General features: G+C 30.5%; 6 protein-coding genes and 1 non-coding gene across 7 annotated transcripts; 2 read left to right on the top strand and 5 right to left on the bottom strand.

Moving 5' to 3' along the window:
- Positions 1–896: 896 nt before the first annotated feature.
- On the bottom strand, positions 897–2,735 carry MET28 (Met28p; the record flags this gene model as incomplete). The annotated part of the gene is made up of 1 exon (XM_046081132.1): positions 897–2,735. One exon carries the CDS (start codon positions 2,733–2,735, stop codon positions 897–899), a length of 1,839 nt encoding a protein of 612 aa, XP_045932780.1.
- Positions 2,736–3,371: 636 nt separating this feature from the next.
- SCDLUD_005185 (alpha-1,3-mannosyltransferase MNN1) lies at positions 3,372–5,255 on the bottom strand (the record flags this gene model as incomplete). The annotated part of the gene is made up of 1 exon (XM_046081131.1): positions 3,372–5,255. The coding sequence occupies one exon, from the start codon at positions 5,253–5,255 to the stop codon at positions 3,372–3,374; it is 1,884 nt and encodes a 627-aa protein (XP_045932779.1).
- A 278-nt stretch (positions 5,256–5,533) lies between these two features.
- SCDLUD_005184 (alpha-mannosyltransferase) lies at positions 5,534–7,498 on the bottom strand (the record flags this gene model as incomplete). Its single annotated transcript, XM_046081130.1, has 1 exon — positions 5,534–7,498. One exon carries the CDS (start codon positions 7,496–7,498, stop codon positions 5,534–5,536), a length of 1,965 nt encoding a protein of 654 aa, XP_045932778.1.
- A 432-nt stretch (positions 7,499–7,930) lies between these two features.
- YND1 (apyrase) lies at positions 7,931–9,901 on the top strand (the record flags this gene model as incomplete). Its single annotated transcript, XM_046081129.1, has 1 exon — positions 7,931–9,901. The coding sequence occupies one exon, from the start codon at positions 7,931–7,933 to the stop codon at positions 9,899–9,901; it is 1,971 nt and encodes a 656-aa protein (XP_045932777.1).
- Positions 9,902–10,462: 561 nt separating this feature from the next.
- Positions 10,463–11,632, bottom strand: SUA7 (transcription factor TFIIB; the record flags this gene model as incomplete). The annotated part of the gene is made up of 1 exon (XM_046081128.1): positions 10,463–11,632. One exon carries the CDS (start codon positions 11,630–11,632, stop codon positions 10,463–10,465), a length of 1,170 nt encoding a protein of 389 aa, XP_045932776.1.
- Positions 11,633–12,238: 606 nt separating this feature from the next.
- MPH1 (3'-5' DNA helicase) lies at positions 12,239–15,328 on the bottom strand (the record flags this gene model as incomplete). Its single annotated transcript, XM_046081127.1, has 1 exon — positions 12,239–15,328. The coding sequence occupies one exon, from the start codon at positions 15,326–15,328 to the stop codon at positions 12,239–12,241; it is 3,090 nt and encodes a 1,029-aa protein (XP_045932775.1).
- Positions 15,329–15,942: 614 nt separating this feature from the next.
- On the top strand, positions 15,943–16,054 carry SCDLUD_005180. Its single transcript, XR_006829240.1, has one exon. It is a non-coding gene; the product is annotated as a U4 (small nuclear RNA).
- The last annotated feature ends 689 nt before the right edge of the window (positions 16,055–16,743 follow it).

The following is a 16,743-nucleotide window of genomic DNA, read 5'->3' as shown; positions in this document are numbered from 1 at the left end:
AAAAAAAAAAAAAAAAAAGTTTATATTTGCATAGGTGTATATATATATATATATATATTTGGAATTAGGTTTAATTTTCATAATTATTTAAAAGAAATAGAAATGAAAAAAAGAAAAAAATAAGATAAAAAAAGCCCATATTCTACATATCTCTATTACTACACACATATATATATATATACTGTAGGATTCCTTTGGGAAGCAGTTAGCTCAAATTTTATCTTAGAAACAAATAATTACCACAACCCTGTTATTTGTGTTATATATATAATAATATATATTTCTTGACTTGTATTCGGAGTAACTTTACTGTTAGCCGGAAAGATAGGACCATTGACATCAAAATTTAGACTATTGTTAATATATGTAAGCTTTTCATAAATTTTTTATTAATACCAAAACTACGAATAGTATTAGCACTCTAATTTCATTTTAATGCGCAAATTGCAGTTAATATTAAAAGAAGGTTCTGAGATGAGTTCTTGTCTTCATTGAAGTTATTTTATGACGTTTTTTTTTTATTACTTGTTGTTAATTATTTCTAAATAAGATGTAACAATTGTCCAAATTATAGAATGTTTGTTATTTAAGATATAATTGAGTCATATTTTTAAGTACTTTAAGCTTTGGTATCAATTCAAATTGGCTATTGATTGAAAAAAAAAAAAAAAAAAAAAAAAAAAAAAAAAAAAAAGTTAATAAATTTAATACGTCGAAACATTCTAAGGGGATAAATTGAACCAATATTGTAAAATCATCGAGTTATATTTCCAAATATTCAAAACATTGGATCAGCAATCTTACAAAAAACTGGTAAAAGAAAGATAAATAAACAAATAAATAAAAAGTAGACGTTAGATATTAAAAATAATTACATATATATAATTGGTATTTTATTACTCTCCTATACTTTGTTTTTTAAGCGATTCTAATAACTCTTTACTCTTTAACTGGTTATAATAAGTTAATTTTTCTTTCCAAAACTTATTGTCCTCAACTAATTCTAAAATTTTGGATTGTAATGTGTTAACCTGTTTACTTAATTCAGTTAATTTTTGCAAATTTTCCTTGTGTTTAATTTTCTTCCTAATTCTAAATTTGGCGGATGCCTCTACACATTTTTTCCTTTTAATAAATAGAGTATATTCTTCTTCATTTTGAAAAGTTTTTAAAACACCGTCAAGGACTTTTGTGAATAATTTTTTTGAACTTTTGGTATTATTTGTTTTAAAATTGTGAATATTATTAGTATTAGTGTTGACATTGTTCTTTTCCCTGCTATTTGTGGTCAATGCTATTAAATCAGTGTTATTGCTGTTACTTTTATTACTGCTGCTGTTGCTGCTGCTGCTGCTGCTGCTTATTGTGCTTGCCAAGGTCACTGTAGAATTACTTGTACTGGATAATCTTGTACCTTCATTCTTATTACTAGCTACACTACTATTATTCACAGGGCTAGTGTTTTGATTAGTACTTGTGAAAAGTGTAGAATCTGTACTAAAGATATCAGCATTAAATAAAAAATCATTATGATTCCTAGTGACACCAGAGTTAGAAGCAATAGAATTATGAGTATTAGTATTATAGTTGTTAGTGTCACTATTATTTGTATTGGAAGTAAGAGTAGTAGAATTATTAGTATCATCGTCATTACCTATGTGACTATCGATATTAATAATGTTACCGCGAATTCCAGTATTATCCGTGTTTAAACCCATGACTGTAGTACTATTCGTGCCGCTAGTCCTAAGAGTTGTTTTCTTTGAAGAAAAATTCTTATTTGGTAGATGATCCGATATAGTTGGCGTTGATGGCAATAAAGGTGAAGAAGAGTGAGTACCCTCTGTAATTTCTTTGCTCTTGGTCATGGGCAAAAAATCAGTATTGATCACCTTATCTGTAGACTTTAATAATGAAGAAGTGTTTGATTTTTTTTTATAGATTTCCTTATCTATTACTTTCAGCGTTGTTGAGATCCTGCCATTATTATCTAAAAAATTAAAATGGCGTTGATTACTATTGTTAGTTACATCAGTATTCGTGGTGCTATCATTATTTATGGTTCTGGTTCTTGTTTTCAATGTATTAGTTTGTGGCACAGGAGAAGTAGAAAGTCTATTCGTCAAAGTATGTGTATTGTTGTTGGTTATGGCATTAGTATTAGAAGTTATAGAGGTAGTCCTGGCGGAAGGAATAGCCTGTCTATATATTTGCGATATAGGCGATTGAGCGATAGGTGAATTTGAGGGACCGGTATTATTGGCATTTGTTGTTGTAGTTGTTAATGGTACTGGCAATGCAACTTTTTTTAAGCTACTCCCGGTGCTATGATTTGTTCTTAGTGTTGAGACATTTGTTCTATAAAAGGTGGGGAGAGAGGTATCAACAATAGAAGAAGATGGCTGTTTCTTTTTATTTATGTTTGCCTTTGGTGCGTTAGATTTAGGTAATAAAGTTGTTGATGTATGTTGAAGTTGTTCAAATGAGTCCTGCTGCTGTTGTTGTTGATGACCAGGTGAATTTTGTAATTTTTCTAATACTAGCTTCAATAGTGCTTCCGTATTAGTATTTTCATTAGTATGACTGTTAGTTTCTTTAACAGTACTATTTTCCGGAGAAGATGGATTATTATTTCTACTGTTATTATTTACTAGTAATGAAAGTAAAGTTAAGCCTAGCTGTTCATTACTGCTAATTAAAGACTGCAACTTCTTCAAAAAAGTGTTGTCATCCATATTTTCAATATATATATATGTGTGTGTGTGTGTGTGTGTAAATATAATAATAACGTGGTAGTAGTCAATTTTAGGTATATTTGTTTGATGCGATAAGTATATGTATTGTTCTCTTTCTGTTTTTCTTTTCCCTTTTTTTAATTGAAAGCATAAGTAGAAGTCAGTAGATTGGAAAGAAAGAGAGGGGAGGAAAATAAATAAAAAATATATTTGATATGTTATAAGGTTTACAATGGCGATAGCGGTATTATTCGGTTATCTATCTATATATTTGATTAATTTATTGGTTCGAGAATTGAGATATATAATATATATAAATATATTTATTTTATTGTTTTTACGATTTTTTCTATTGTTATAAAGAGAAATCCATAACTAATATCAAAAAAAAAATTAAAAGTTGGAAAATAGTAATCAAAGTCGTTTTCCACCACAGTTTTTTTTTTTTTTTTTTCTTTTTCCAGTCACGTGTTGCGGCTTTGTTCGCGTACCCAACAGCAATCAATCACAGTAAATTAGTCCTTTTACACAATATGTCCGACATACTCTCGGATAACATAGTCAACAAAAAGTATCTCGCCTGTACGGACATTCGGTAAAACTTGCACTGTTCAATCCGAAATGAAAAAAAAATAACTAAAAATCGTTCCATGCTGTCGCTATACTATTCAAAAATGCCACCTCTTTCTTCTTAAATTTAATAGTCGTACCCTTTTTTAATTTAGGATTTGTATAAGCACAATAGCTATATTCCATACACTCTTTATTTTTAACCCATGGTTGATACGTGACATCCGGTATTAAGGCATACTCTAAATTTAATGCTTTATCATAAATCTCTTCCAATTTTTTCAAGTCTCCATTAATTTGAAATCTATCATCAAAAAATTTACCATCTTTTGAATAATCCGAAGCTGCTGCATACACTTTATCCATCTTGCAGGTTTTCAATCCACCATTAGTCCACAATATTTTTTTGTTTTTAGGATAAATATGTGCTAACTGAGTACCACATACTTCTATAATATTGGTGTCCTGTTCGTCCTCCCCTGTTAAACTTGTTTTTCGATCCTGCACTCTCGAACCTACAACAGCGCCATCTGACGGTATAATAGACACTTGAGTATCCAACTGAAATAATGGACCCAGCCAGAACATTTCTTTATCTCCATAAACACATCTGCTTGCTTTTGCCGATAGATTTAATATAAAAGATGACAACAAAGAATTTAACTTTTTTTTTCTATTCATTACAACCAATCCACTGTCTATATGATGTAAAAATGTTTTATGAAAGAATTCATAATACACCTTGTGAAATTCTTTATTCTCCACGTCTTTATCAGCAGTAGTGTCATCTGTGTCCAGTTGGAATTCTTTGGGGATCGGATGTTTCCACTTTTTCTCTTCAGTTTCAGTTTGTATCATCTTATTAAACATATTGATGCAATATTCAAAAGTATGTTCGTTTTCTAGTCTTCGATCTCTGAACAAAACAGCCCCTGTACTTTGATATTCCTTTAATTCAAAAAAGTCAGCAGGCTTAACAAACGGAATAGCATCCACATCCAAAAATAAAGCTTCCTCAAAAGTATTAAAAATCATAGCTAGCCATTTATGAATAAAAAAGGCAAAACTTTTATTGGTAATATAATCTGGATTTAATAAGTCACCACAGTCAACAAAATAAACATGCTGGTTAGTTCTCTCGTTTATGTTTTTACTGATTTCTGACAATAAATTTTGGTCAAATTCAGAATCTTTGTTGCCGGTGCCATCAGGTAATGCTGTGAATATTATTTGTATGGGTAACTCATTACCTAACAAATCCAAAATATGTAATAATTTATATAATAATGTAACATGTCTTGGTCCCATAGTCATAGTAATCCCCTTCTGAAAACTTCCCAAGTCCTCATTATAAAGATTGCCTATATCTCGCCAAAATTTCCAAAAACTTTTCCCATATTTTTCTTTTATTTGTCTTTTCATTTCATTGTTTGTTAAAATGCCACTATATATATTATCAGTTAAATTTTTTCTTGTGTCATAAACTTTTGGTATTAAAGAATCATCTTTGTTGTCGTTGTCTTCAATAAAAGGTGTAAACAATTGCGGATTTAAAAATGGGAATAGTCTATATTCTAAATCAGGAAAGTCTTCAGTTGGCAGCATTAGATCATTATCATGTAAATAACAATCTGTGTATATTCTTAAATGTTCCATAATACCTTTCATTATATTATCATCTAGGATATCATAATTGTGGAAAATTCGCATTTCCCCATGTGACCATTCTAAATCTTTCATATACAAGTCTAGGAAATAATTATGACATTTACGCTCTTTGTCTGTATATTTTTTAGATGGTGGTGAAAAATATGAGTTTTCTATAGTATGTCTTTCATTCTTTAAAATTTGGTCTTTTTGATTTGCATCGTTGTCATTGAAATATATTATGTTGAATATAAGTATTAGTAAAATTGCTGATAAAACGAATAGTCTATGGATGTATTTCATAACAAACACTAAGAATATTGTTCTTAAACTTTTTTTTGTTTTTTAAAGATGGTATTTTTTTTCTTTTCTTTTCTTTTCTTTTTGTATTGCTTAATGAATATAAATAAAAGTAAACAAAATGCTTAATAAATTAACAAATATATAACAAAAAAAAGAAAAAGAAAAAGAAAAAAAAGGATTTAGATCAGAATTGATAATGAATAATGATGCACGTGATTCATGAATGCCTGTAAAAAAAAAAGACAAAAAAAAAGACAAAAAAAAATATATATAATAGTTCAAAAAGTATCCCATTCATAAATTAACTTATCGTAAAATAAAATATCGTCATTATCCAACTTTATAGTTAACCCTTTGTTGGCATTGTCATTCTCATTCTCATCATCACTTTTTGGAGTGGTCACCGAACAATACATATAACCACAACAGTCCTTTAAGTGCACCCATGGATGTTCTTTAACATCCGGTATGGAAATAGTGTCCATAAATAGTGCAGAATCGTATATGAAGGACAATTCAGCAGGGTTTGTAATTTTATATTTTTCTTTGAAATAATCAGGATAATCTTTAAAATCCTGTTCAGCTGCTAACTTCTTATTTAATTTGCATTTCTTCAATCCACCATTAGTCCATAATAATTTATATTGATTGCTATCACTTTGTTGAGGATATACATGAGCTAACTGAGTACCACAAACTTGCACGGATTTCTTATCATCAAGCAATTTCCTTTTACCTATAACGGCTCCATCTATCGGAATAATCGATACATTGTAGTCTAACTGAAATAATGAACCTAACCAGTACATTTCTTTGTCTCCGTACACACATCTAATAACTTTTGCCGATAAGTTTAACATAAAGGAGGTTAATAAAACATTTAGTTTTTTTTTTTTATTAATTATCATCAACCCACTATCTATATGGTGTAAATGCTTTTTAGTGAAAAAATCTTCGTATATGTTATATAATTCAAAATTTTCCCTGGCTTCGTTGTGCTTTTGTCCTTTCTTTTTTTTTTTGTCAAAAAGCTTTTCATGTAACCACTCTTTTGTTTCTGTTTTGGATGGTTCCATCCATTCAAACATATCAATGCAATATTTGAAAGTTCTTTCGTTGTCCATTTTCCGATCTTTAAATAAAACAGCACCGGTTTGTTTATACTCTTGTAAATTAAAAAGCTCTACAGGATCAACAAAGGGAACAACATCTGCATCCATAAAAATTATTTCCTCAAACGTGTTGAAAATCAAAGCCAACCACTTATTGGCAAAATAAGTTATGTCGTCTTCTAAATATGCCGGATTTAAATATTCGTAGGCATCTATGAAATAAACCTGTTGTTTTGTTTTGTCTCTAATAAGCACTTCCATATAATCAATCATGCTTGGGTGAAACTCTCCAGTTAAATCTTTAAAAATTATTTGGATAGGTAATTCATTTCCCCAAAAATCTAGCATATGTATCAATTTCAACATTAATTGGATATGATCTGGAGCGATTGTCATGACAATACCTCTTCCACCTGTATATAAAATATTGTTATCTCCTTTTTCTCTTTCTTCCTTGTTTTCTCCTTCTTCCTTGTTTTCTCCTTCTTCCTTGTTTTCTCCTTCTTCCTTGTTTTCTCTTTCTTCCCTGTTTTCTCCTTCCTCCTCGTTTTCTTTTGAAAACTGATCTGCACTGGAACTACTCACTTGATTAATCCAATATCTCCAGAAACTTTCCTTGCCCCTTTGAAAAGCGTCGACAGCAAAAATCCCCTTGGTATTTAAATTAGTGTATTTTTTTGCCCTTACATCATATATTTTTAACCCGATTTTTTTTTTTAAAGTGGTTTTATCAAATAGATCATGGTTTAAAAAGGGGAAAAGCCTAAATTCTAGATCACCAATAGTATTGTCTTCAGTTGGATTAAGCAACAAGGGGAAATCATTATTGAAATAGCAATAAGAATAAACCCTTAGATGTTCCATGGTATCTTTCAAGATATTGTTATCAATTTTATCATAGTTATGAAACACTCTGATGCCATCATGAGACCATTCATTATTGAAGTTATGTAGATTTTCAAAATATTTGAGACACTTTTCTGCCTTGGCTGATTCTGATAATGGGTTTTGTTCTAATGAGGTGCTTAAATTATCAGCATTGTTGATACCAAATTTATTGACCAATTGGTATAATATGATAAATATAGTTAAACCTGTTGATAATATACCAATTCTGTAAAATTTTCTCATTATCCTTGTAACTTCTAATATCTTATCTAATACAAGTTTATAGGATATGCATGGAAGGTAGATTGATGAATGAAAGGGGAAAAAGAAAAAGAAAAAGAAAAGGTAGAAAAAAAAACTGTTGAGTTACGATTTGCTGGAATGCAAGATTAAAGAGTTAAATTCATTCCTTTTTTTAAATTTTAGCTCATTAGTTTTATATAACATTCCCCTTTTAAATTTCTCTACGTGGTTTGACAGTGCAAATCAAAAGAAAAGAATATATAATATCGCTTTTTTTTTTTTTTCTTTTTTTTTTTTTTTTGGGTTCGATCATTCACCGTATCAATCCATCATTGTTTATGAGTCTCAGATATCAACTAAACAAAGAAAGAATATCAAAAGGAATTTGAAAAAAAAAAAAAAGAAAAAGAAAGAAAATTAACAAAAATAAAAATGAGTAAATCCAAGTATGACTATGGTATTGTCATCGATGCTGGATCTTCCGGATCTAGGCTGTTTGTTTATGAATGGGAAAAAATACAGCCATATAATCACGAAAACAATGATGAAAATAACGACAATTCTAATGATCTTGATAGATGGAAATCAGTTCCTAAAATAACATTCAATAAAGAATGGACCTATAAAATAACACCTGGTTTATCCAGTTTTGAAAACTCACCAAAGAATGCCTTTAAAAAAAATATCAAACCCTTATTAAAGTATGCAGAAACTATCATTCCTTCAGCACAATTGTCCAACACACCGATTTTTATTCAAGCCACTGCAGGGATGAGACTACTACCCAAGGGGAAAAGTGATAAAATTTTAAACAGTCTATGTAGCAAGATAAAGCAATATAATGTTTTTTTAATGGAAGATTGTGATTCTCAAATCCAAATCATCGATGGTGAAATCGAAGGAGTCTACGGTTGGTTAAGTTTGAATTATCTGCAAGGCAATTTTAATAACTTTGACAATGAAAACAAGAAATCATTTGGCTTTATGGATATGGGGGGTGCTTCCACGCAGATTGCCTTTTCGCCTTCAAGTGTAGAACAAATTGAACGACATCGAGATTACATATCACAAGTTAGGTTGAGAAACTTAAATGGTGAACTTCAAACCTGGGACATTTTTGTCAGTACCTGGTTAGGGTTTGGTGCAAATCAAGCAAGAAAAAGATTTCTAACTCAATTAGTTAATTCTTTACCGGAAAACTCTAATGATTATGATCACGACGATTTTGAGACAAGGACCATAGTTGATCCCTGTCTACCCAAAAATGCAAAAACTGAATTTTATTATAAAGGTTCTAAAAAAAATAAATTTGATGTTGTAGGTTCCGGAGATTATGAACAATGTGTCAAGTCTATTTACCCACTATTATTAAAAAACTTGCCATGCAAAGAGGAACCGTGTTTATTCAATGGTGTTCATGCGCCAGCAATTGATTTTTATAAAGACAAATTTGTTGGCGTATCTGAATATTGGTATACTGCTAATGATATTTTTCAATTGGGTGGTGAGTATAATTTTGAAACTTTTAGTGAACACGTTAAAGCTTTTTGTGAAAGTGACTGGAAAGAAATTGAAAAAATAAGTGAAAATGGAGGCTACAACAAAATTCCAAAAGACTTCTTGTTAGATAGTTGTTTCAAAGCGAATTGGATTTTAAACATTTTGCATGAAGGGTTTGAATTACCTCGTATTAATGTCGATACCAAAGTTCCAGATGAACACCAACAATCCGAGCACATTCCATTTCAAAGTGTTTCTGACATCGATGGCTTTGAATTAACTTGGACTCTGGGTAAAATTTTATTATACTCATGTGGGTTGATTGTTAGTGGTGATCACGACAATAATGTTGTTGGTTTTTTACCAAGTAAGAATGAAAGGGTAAATTATGGACGAAAGTTTATTCCTGGTGTTTTCTCTTCAATGCACCAAAAAATTACTAGCGGCAGCAGCAGCACTAATGGTATTGGAGCAAGTTTTTTCACCATTTCCTTGTGGATATTTTTGATAATTATGGTATTATGGAGTTTTTTTTTTTATTTAGAAAAGGCAAACCTTATTGTAACCAATAAGTGTTTACCATTTTCTGTTAGAAACTTTATCGGCTCACAGTACAACAATTTACGTGCACATGGTATTAGTGGAATTATTCATAAACTACGTGGAAACAATCACAATACGACACATGATCTTGAAAACAATATAAATGGGAATACTAATGATAATAGCGATGGGGGGTTTTCTATTTCTAGAGATGATATGGAAAGGGCTGAAACACAAATGAGAAGTAGAAGCATGATGAATTTGAATGATCACGAGGGAGGTCATACTACTAACAATAACAAAATCAAACCTCATTTGAAAGCAGCATTTTCTATGACAGACTTTAAAAATTTTAAATAGATTTTTTTACCGACATATAAAAGAAGAAGAAAAAAAAAACAAGAAATATTGTAAATAAGTAGAAGATTAGCTTATCATCAAATATGTTGTAAAAATAAAATAAAATTCTTAGTTTATCTCACTTTTTATTTTTTTTACTTTCTTATTTCCAAGAGAAACGTTACTAGCAGTGAACATATTTTTCATTGTTTAAAATAAGCATAAATATATGAACGGGTATAACTTTTGTATATACTATAAGTATCACAAAAATGATTGCTAAATTACCAATTAATGGAGGGGGGAGGAGAGAGAGGAATTGTATAGAATGAAACAAACAATAACAAAAAAAGAAGAATATTAAAAAAAATGAAAATAAAAAATAGATTATCTTTTTTTTTTTTTTTCCTTTTTTTTTTTTTTTTTTTTTTTTTGCTCCTCTTTTTCTCTTCTTTTCTGAAATAATAAAATAGAATATTATAACCCTGAATTACCTTTCTATAATTTATTATCCTTCCCCCCCCCCTGTTCAAGCTATCATATTTTAACTGAAGAGAAGAGTAAAATATTAAAAATATCCTATTATTTTCCCCCTGTTTTAACTTCCTCTTTTAATGAAGCAGGTGCCGGTGTAGCTGCTGGTGTAATTACAGGAATGTTTGTATTAGTTGCCGCTGTGCCATTCGCAGCTCTTTCATTTGGTTTAGGTAAGTTTTCGATTCTAACCTTACCGGATTCTATTAATCTTGGATCAATAACTATTTCTTTATGTTCATATAAAGTTTTATATCCTGTCTTGATGGTACCTTCAGTAACTTGCAAAGTACGTGAAACCTGTGCTGGACTTAGATCCAAATTAAATAACAAAATAGACATATAAATCGCGGCAGCAGCAATGGTGATTGGAGACTTACCAGCCAATACATTGATATCTTTACAGTGTAAAGCAATATATTCAGCTGCATTAGCAACCTGGACAGATAACCCCAAATGAGAACAAAAACGAGGAATAAAGGTTTCTGCAGAGGTTTGGCCTGAAGAAATGTTTGCTGTATCGATATTGGCAAACCCGGTGGCATTTTTTTCTTTTAACACATTTTTGATAATATTAAAAGTCTTGTAAATTTCCTTTTTTTTAACGTTTGTCAAGGATAAAATTTCCTTAAAAGATCTACCAACTTTAGCCCTACGACACCCAACCAAGATGACACTAGCCATAATACTTTCTTGTGATTTACCTTTCAAGATTTTTTCTTCGAAACAAATTTTATAGGCTTCTTTTGCACAATCTTTAACAATCTTGGGCAATTCTGCTGCATCACACATAACAGTAATTTTAGCATAAGCCACTTGCAACTCGTTGTCTCTTTTGTCAACAATACTTTTACTCTGTGCACGGTTCAATTCTCTGGTCATTTTTAAGTCACCACCAACTGTGTTGGGACCAATTCTCGTGGATAGATGCGAGCCATCTAATAAGGGGTTAGAGGCTTCACCGACACGGCTTGGGTCATCTCCATTTTGATCATCATTTGAAAAGGTACGCCATTCAGAACGGGTATCGATAATTCTATCACTCAAGACTAATCCACACAAGGCACAAACTATATCACCCTCACTGAAACGTTCAACTACTTTTGGTGGATAAACTTTACATTCAGGACAGGAAATTACAATATTTAAATTAGGACCATGTCTTCTAGGTGCACCTGCTGCTGTTGCAGTGGCAGTGGCGTTGACTTGGAAACTCATTTATTGATTATTGTTATATTTAGTTTTGTTTTTTTTTTTTTGTTTTTCCTTTCTGTTATTTGATAATAAAGAGAGATAAAAAGAAGAGATAAAGTAACTGAATACCAGAGACGTGTAGAAAGAAAAAAGAAAGTGGGGTATGATACGAGCAGTGACACAGACGTTACTTTTATTTTGATGTTTAGCACTTTGTAATTTGAAGATTGTAGTTTATTGAAAGGAAACAGGGAGAAGAAAAGGAAAAAAAAGGAAGAAAACGAAGGAAAAAAGAAAAGAAGGAAAAGGAAAAGGAAAAAGAAAAGAAAAAGGAAAAAAACAAATGTTTTTTTATGGCTGGTAAAAAGAAAACGCCATGCGCGCACAATCGGAAAAAAAGTAAGATAAAAAGTCACGTGATGTCACGTTTTTTCTTTCTCTTTTTTCTTTCTCTTTTTTCTTTTTGTAATCGCGTCTCAGACTGCATTTCTAATTTGTTAATGATCAATTAACCAAAAAAAAAAAAAAAATTCAGATTACTTAAACGGAAAGTGTCCATATATCATTAGATACATATGCTACATTTACCCAAAACTAAAAATATTTATACACCATGCTCGTAACCGTTCCTTAATCATCCAGTAACTCTATCAGTCTTTGATCATCAAGAGCCTTGTTTGGAATAATATCATGTTTAGCACCCGTCAAGTTATCAGCATTGTTACAAGTAGTATTGGCAAACATGTTTTTAATATCTCTTGTTATTTTAGAATGCGGTATCAATTGGCTGCTATTGCTTGTAGTTGTAGTGGTTGAGGTATCAGTGTTATCATGGTCTATATTACTCTCACTCGATAAATCAATAGATATTTCCATCTTACTAGGTTTAGGTTTATAATTATTTTTAAAGAATTTCTCTATTATATCTCTCTCATTTGCCTCTTCCTCTTCTTCCTCTTCTTCCTCGCTGCTAATCTCACACCTACGAATACCACTGCCATTGGATTTAACATCTAGATTAATGTTTGAACAGTTTTTTTTCTCAACCATTTTAATAGCAGATATAATCCCAGTTTCCACATTGTCTGGCATAAAAAATTGTTTTTGCCTTTTTTTCGTATTACCTGCGTCAATATTTTTCCTCTTATTATTTTTTTGAACAGTTGTGCTTTTCAGCGGTTTGATCTTACCCAACATCGCTTGCGTGGCAAACTTAATAACCTCATCCATTGTTTCTAAATGGTTTACTTCATCATTAGTTTCATTTATATCTATAAATTCATATTGGCATTGCGGGTTATAAGCATTAGGTATTATTCGGTCACTTTTTTGATATTCAATACGATCCCCAGAGGCGATTAAGTCTTGTAAAGCATAATAACTGCTCATAGATTGTTCGAACTTTTTGTTTTCATTTGAACTTAATAATAATAGAATTTTACCATCTCTTTTACGACCTGTTCTACCCATTCTCTGGATGTTCTTAATTGGACTGCTGGTCGAATCATAGCAAATGATTAGATCAACCTCTCCAATATCTAAACCTTCTTCGCCGATAGAAGTACATACAATTACATTGTAAATACCCTTCTTAAAATCGTTGATAACCTGTTTTTGTTGTTTTTGGTTCATCCCGCTAAGTTGAGCCTCTTCTGAAGAACAGGTTCTACTTGAACTTCTTAGTTCCTTTGCTTGTTTTTGCTCATCTTTTTTTGATTGCAAATAATCAACTTTTTCCTTTTCATATTCCAATCTGTCTTTTAATTTTTTCCCCTTTTTCTTATGCTTTAAAGTAAATTTTACATCATCAAATCCTTCTTTCCCTTTACTTTGGCCAATAAAAATATGTGATCTGATTTTTTCGTCATTCATCGAATCTATAATTTTCACAATTTCTAAAGCTGATTCTCTTAGCTCAGTGAAAATAATCACTCTACGGTCATCATTCCCACTAGTATTGTTATGGAAAAAATCCGTTAGTTCATCTTTAACATGTTGTAATTTATCATGACCTAAAAAATCGTATTTCCTTGTCAATAATAACCTTTCAACATCTTTTTTCAATTGTGTCAAGATCGGGTTATAATAAAATGAAGCCGCTGTTTTATTAGTAGACTTGCCCAAATCATATTTTGTTTTAAATTCAATTAATTTGTCTTGGAAATAGTTATAAAAAACTCTTATCCCGTAAATTTTCAATCTTTTTAACATTTGTCCAACGTGCGAAAGTAACTGTAGTATGAAATAATATTTCCATTTCAAACCCTCGGGTAAAGTAGGATTGGCAATCACCTTTTGCGACTTATTTAACGCTACAAAAGAATTTATTCTTGATGGATCGGTATCATCGTACAAATTACATTCGTTAGCTTCTTGTAATACTGGCAATATAGCTACGCCAATTTTTTCAATGATATCGGCCATTTCTTCGTTTAAGGGAACAATTTGTTTAACCACATCTCTGGTTTTCATATATTTGCTTACATCTTCACTTTTCTCTGTTCGCAATTCAATTTTAGAAATGCTTAGATTATTGACTATTTCTTGGACACCTTCTAAATCCTGGGCCGGTGTTGCAGTCAAAGCTAGCACCCTGAATGAAGTGGAAAACCGTTTGATAAAACTAACAACATTAACATATGCATATGAGCCCCTAGCTCTATGGGCTTCATCGATAACTAATAAAATAATATGTTTAGGGTTCAGAACTCCTCTTTTCAAGTCATTTTCCACCACTTGCGGAGTAGTGAAAAACACTTTTTTAGTCTCCCAAATTGTTTCTCTGTTTTTCCTTGATTTGTCCAATAAAATTGCGGTGTCGTCGTATGGGATTCCGGTTATACCTAAACATGCTTTAATTTGTTGTGCCACTAACGGTCTTGTTGGTGCCATAAATATAATTTTGGAATCTTTTGTGGAAGTCCATCTGTAATAATTCAGCATTACTGTGGATGCTATAAACGTTTTCCCAGTACCGGTGGGAATGGTGGCTAACACGTTTTGAAACAAGGATTTCTGGACTATATCTACTTGGTAATCACGTATGGGGAAATTTGTTGGATAGATATATATGGGCAATTCATCATAGGCCAATTGGTGATGTGTTGGTGCAGCTAAACTACGATCTATCCTTTGTTGATCCAAATTTATTTCTACATACTTTGTAAATGTGGAAGCAGTATTGGTAGCGGGGAGTTTATCAGTGGTTTTGCTGGTATTATTTTTGTTCTCGTTGTAAGGTATTTTATTATCAGTGTTTGTATTATTTATGGTATCATCCAATCCGGTACTGTTGTATTTATATTTTTTTGGTGTTGTTGTAGTATTATGTGCAGATCCAGCTATAATAGGTTGCGTTGATTTGTCTATTATATAATCATCTAGATCATCTGAATCATCTGAATCAATATATTTATTGTTGATGGAGGTAAGTGAATCAACAGCAGCTCCTGATGTTGTTGATGACGATGCTGTTGATAAATTATTATAATGATTACTTTGGTATTCTGTGTGGGATCTACAATTAGCTGGTCTGTTGTTAAAAGTTGTTAAAGAGCTGGTTTTAGGTGTATTATTGTCGACCTTAGTGGTGATAGTGGTATTTTTAGGGACAATGGCATTATTGTTCTTATTGGTATCTGCTGTGGAAGTAATTAAATAGTCCAAATCACCATCGCTCAAATCGTTGAAATCGTCGCTATTAATTATTTCATTCGACATTGCTTGTATTTTTCAATGTACATAGGTGGTTTATATATATATATGTTTTCCTTATTTATCTGTTTAATTGTTTATGTAGTATTATTAGTGTATGTGTTAGTCTTTACAACAGAATATACCAGATTAGCTTGTATTATATTTGTTTTTCATATTGACTACAATTGTTTTGTTAACGTGTAACTTTTAAAATTTTTACATGGAAAAAAAAAAGAAAAATAAATAAATAACGCGTTAAAAACACAAAAACTGTAAGCCGATTATGGGAATATCCGGTTTTCCGTAGTGTTGTTTTTTGTTAGTAGTCGGCATAAGTAAACATCTGTACACCATGGATGATAGGTATGGGTGTTTATGAGGTAATATTTTTTTTTTTTTTTTTTTTTATTTTCTTGTAATTTTTTTTTTTTATTTTCTTCTTGTAAATTTTTTTTCAGTTTCTTTTTTTTTTTACATTTCTTCTTCTTTTGTAAATTTTTTTCGAATATATTTTTTATTTGTTTTACGTCGATCTTCAACTTTTCTTTTACTATTTATTTATTTCTCTCTTTCTTTCTTTCTTTCTTTCTTCTTTGTCTGACTTTTGCTTATTTAAAATAAAAATGTATAAAAACCACGTCCTTATGCAAGGGAAATACGCATATCAGTGAGGATTCGTCCGAGATTGTGTTATTTTGCTGATTTAAAAAGAAAAAATAGTAACCAGATTATTAAAATTTTTTTTTAAAAAATTAGCTTTTATTTACTCCTCATAGTCTTTCGTTTCTTTTGTTATTCATAACAATGAGGCAACTTTTTACAGATTATGTAGGGAATTTTTGGAATATTACTATAACTTTTGTATGCCATTTCATGATTTGATAATGAATTGTATACAGCAGTTTTTTTTTTTTTTTTTTATTTTATTTTATTTTATTATATTTGAATAATAATAATAATAATATCTTCTTTTTTCCAGTTGGAAAAATGAATTAAAAAAAAAAAAAAAAAAAAAAGAAGCATTTAAATCTTGGAAATTGTTAATAAATACAACTTTTTATCAAATAATTTTTTTATTTATGGTTTGGTCCGAGTGGCAGAACTACGGACTGGTGGATAGTCTGAGTTATATTTTTAATCTGAATCGGGAAAAAAAAGTATGAAAAAAAAAATATATGTTATATAAATGGGTGAATGAGTGAATAAATGAATGAATGAATAAATGAATGAATGAATGAATGAATGAATAAATAAATGAATAAATAAATGAATAAATGAGTTAATAAATAAATAAAAATCATTTGCCACTTCTTTTTTGCCAAAGTTTCGATTATTTATGGAATAATATCAATTCCAATAAATATCATCACCATTATCAACAACAACAACGACAGAAGATAAAACCAAAAAAATCCCACCAATTTTAAAGGGCAAAATTG

This window comes from Saccharomycodes ludwigii, chromosome VII (genome assembly GCF_020623625.1).
Source record: "Saccharomycodes ludwigii strain NBRC 1722 chromosome VII, whole genome shotgun sequence".
Taxonomy (NCBI): domain Eukaryota; kingdom Fungi; phylum Ascomycota; class Saccharomycetes; order Saccharomycodales; family Saccharomycodaceae; genus Saccharomycodes; species Saccharomycodes ludwigii.
This window is presented reverse-complemented; position numbering and strand designations above follow the sequence as displayed.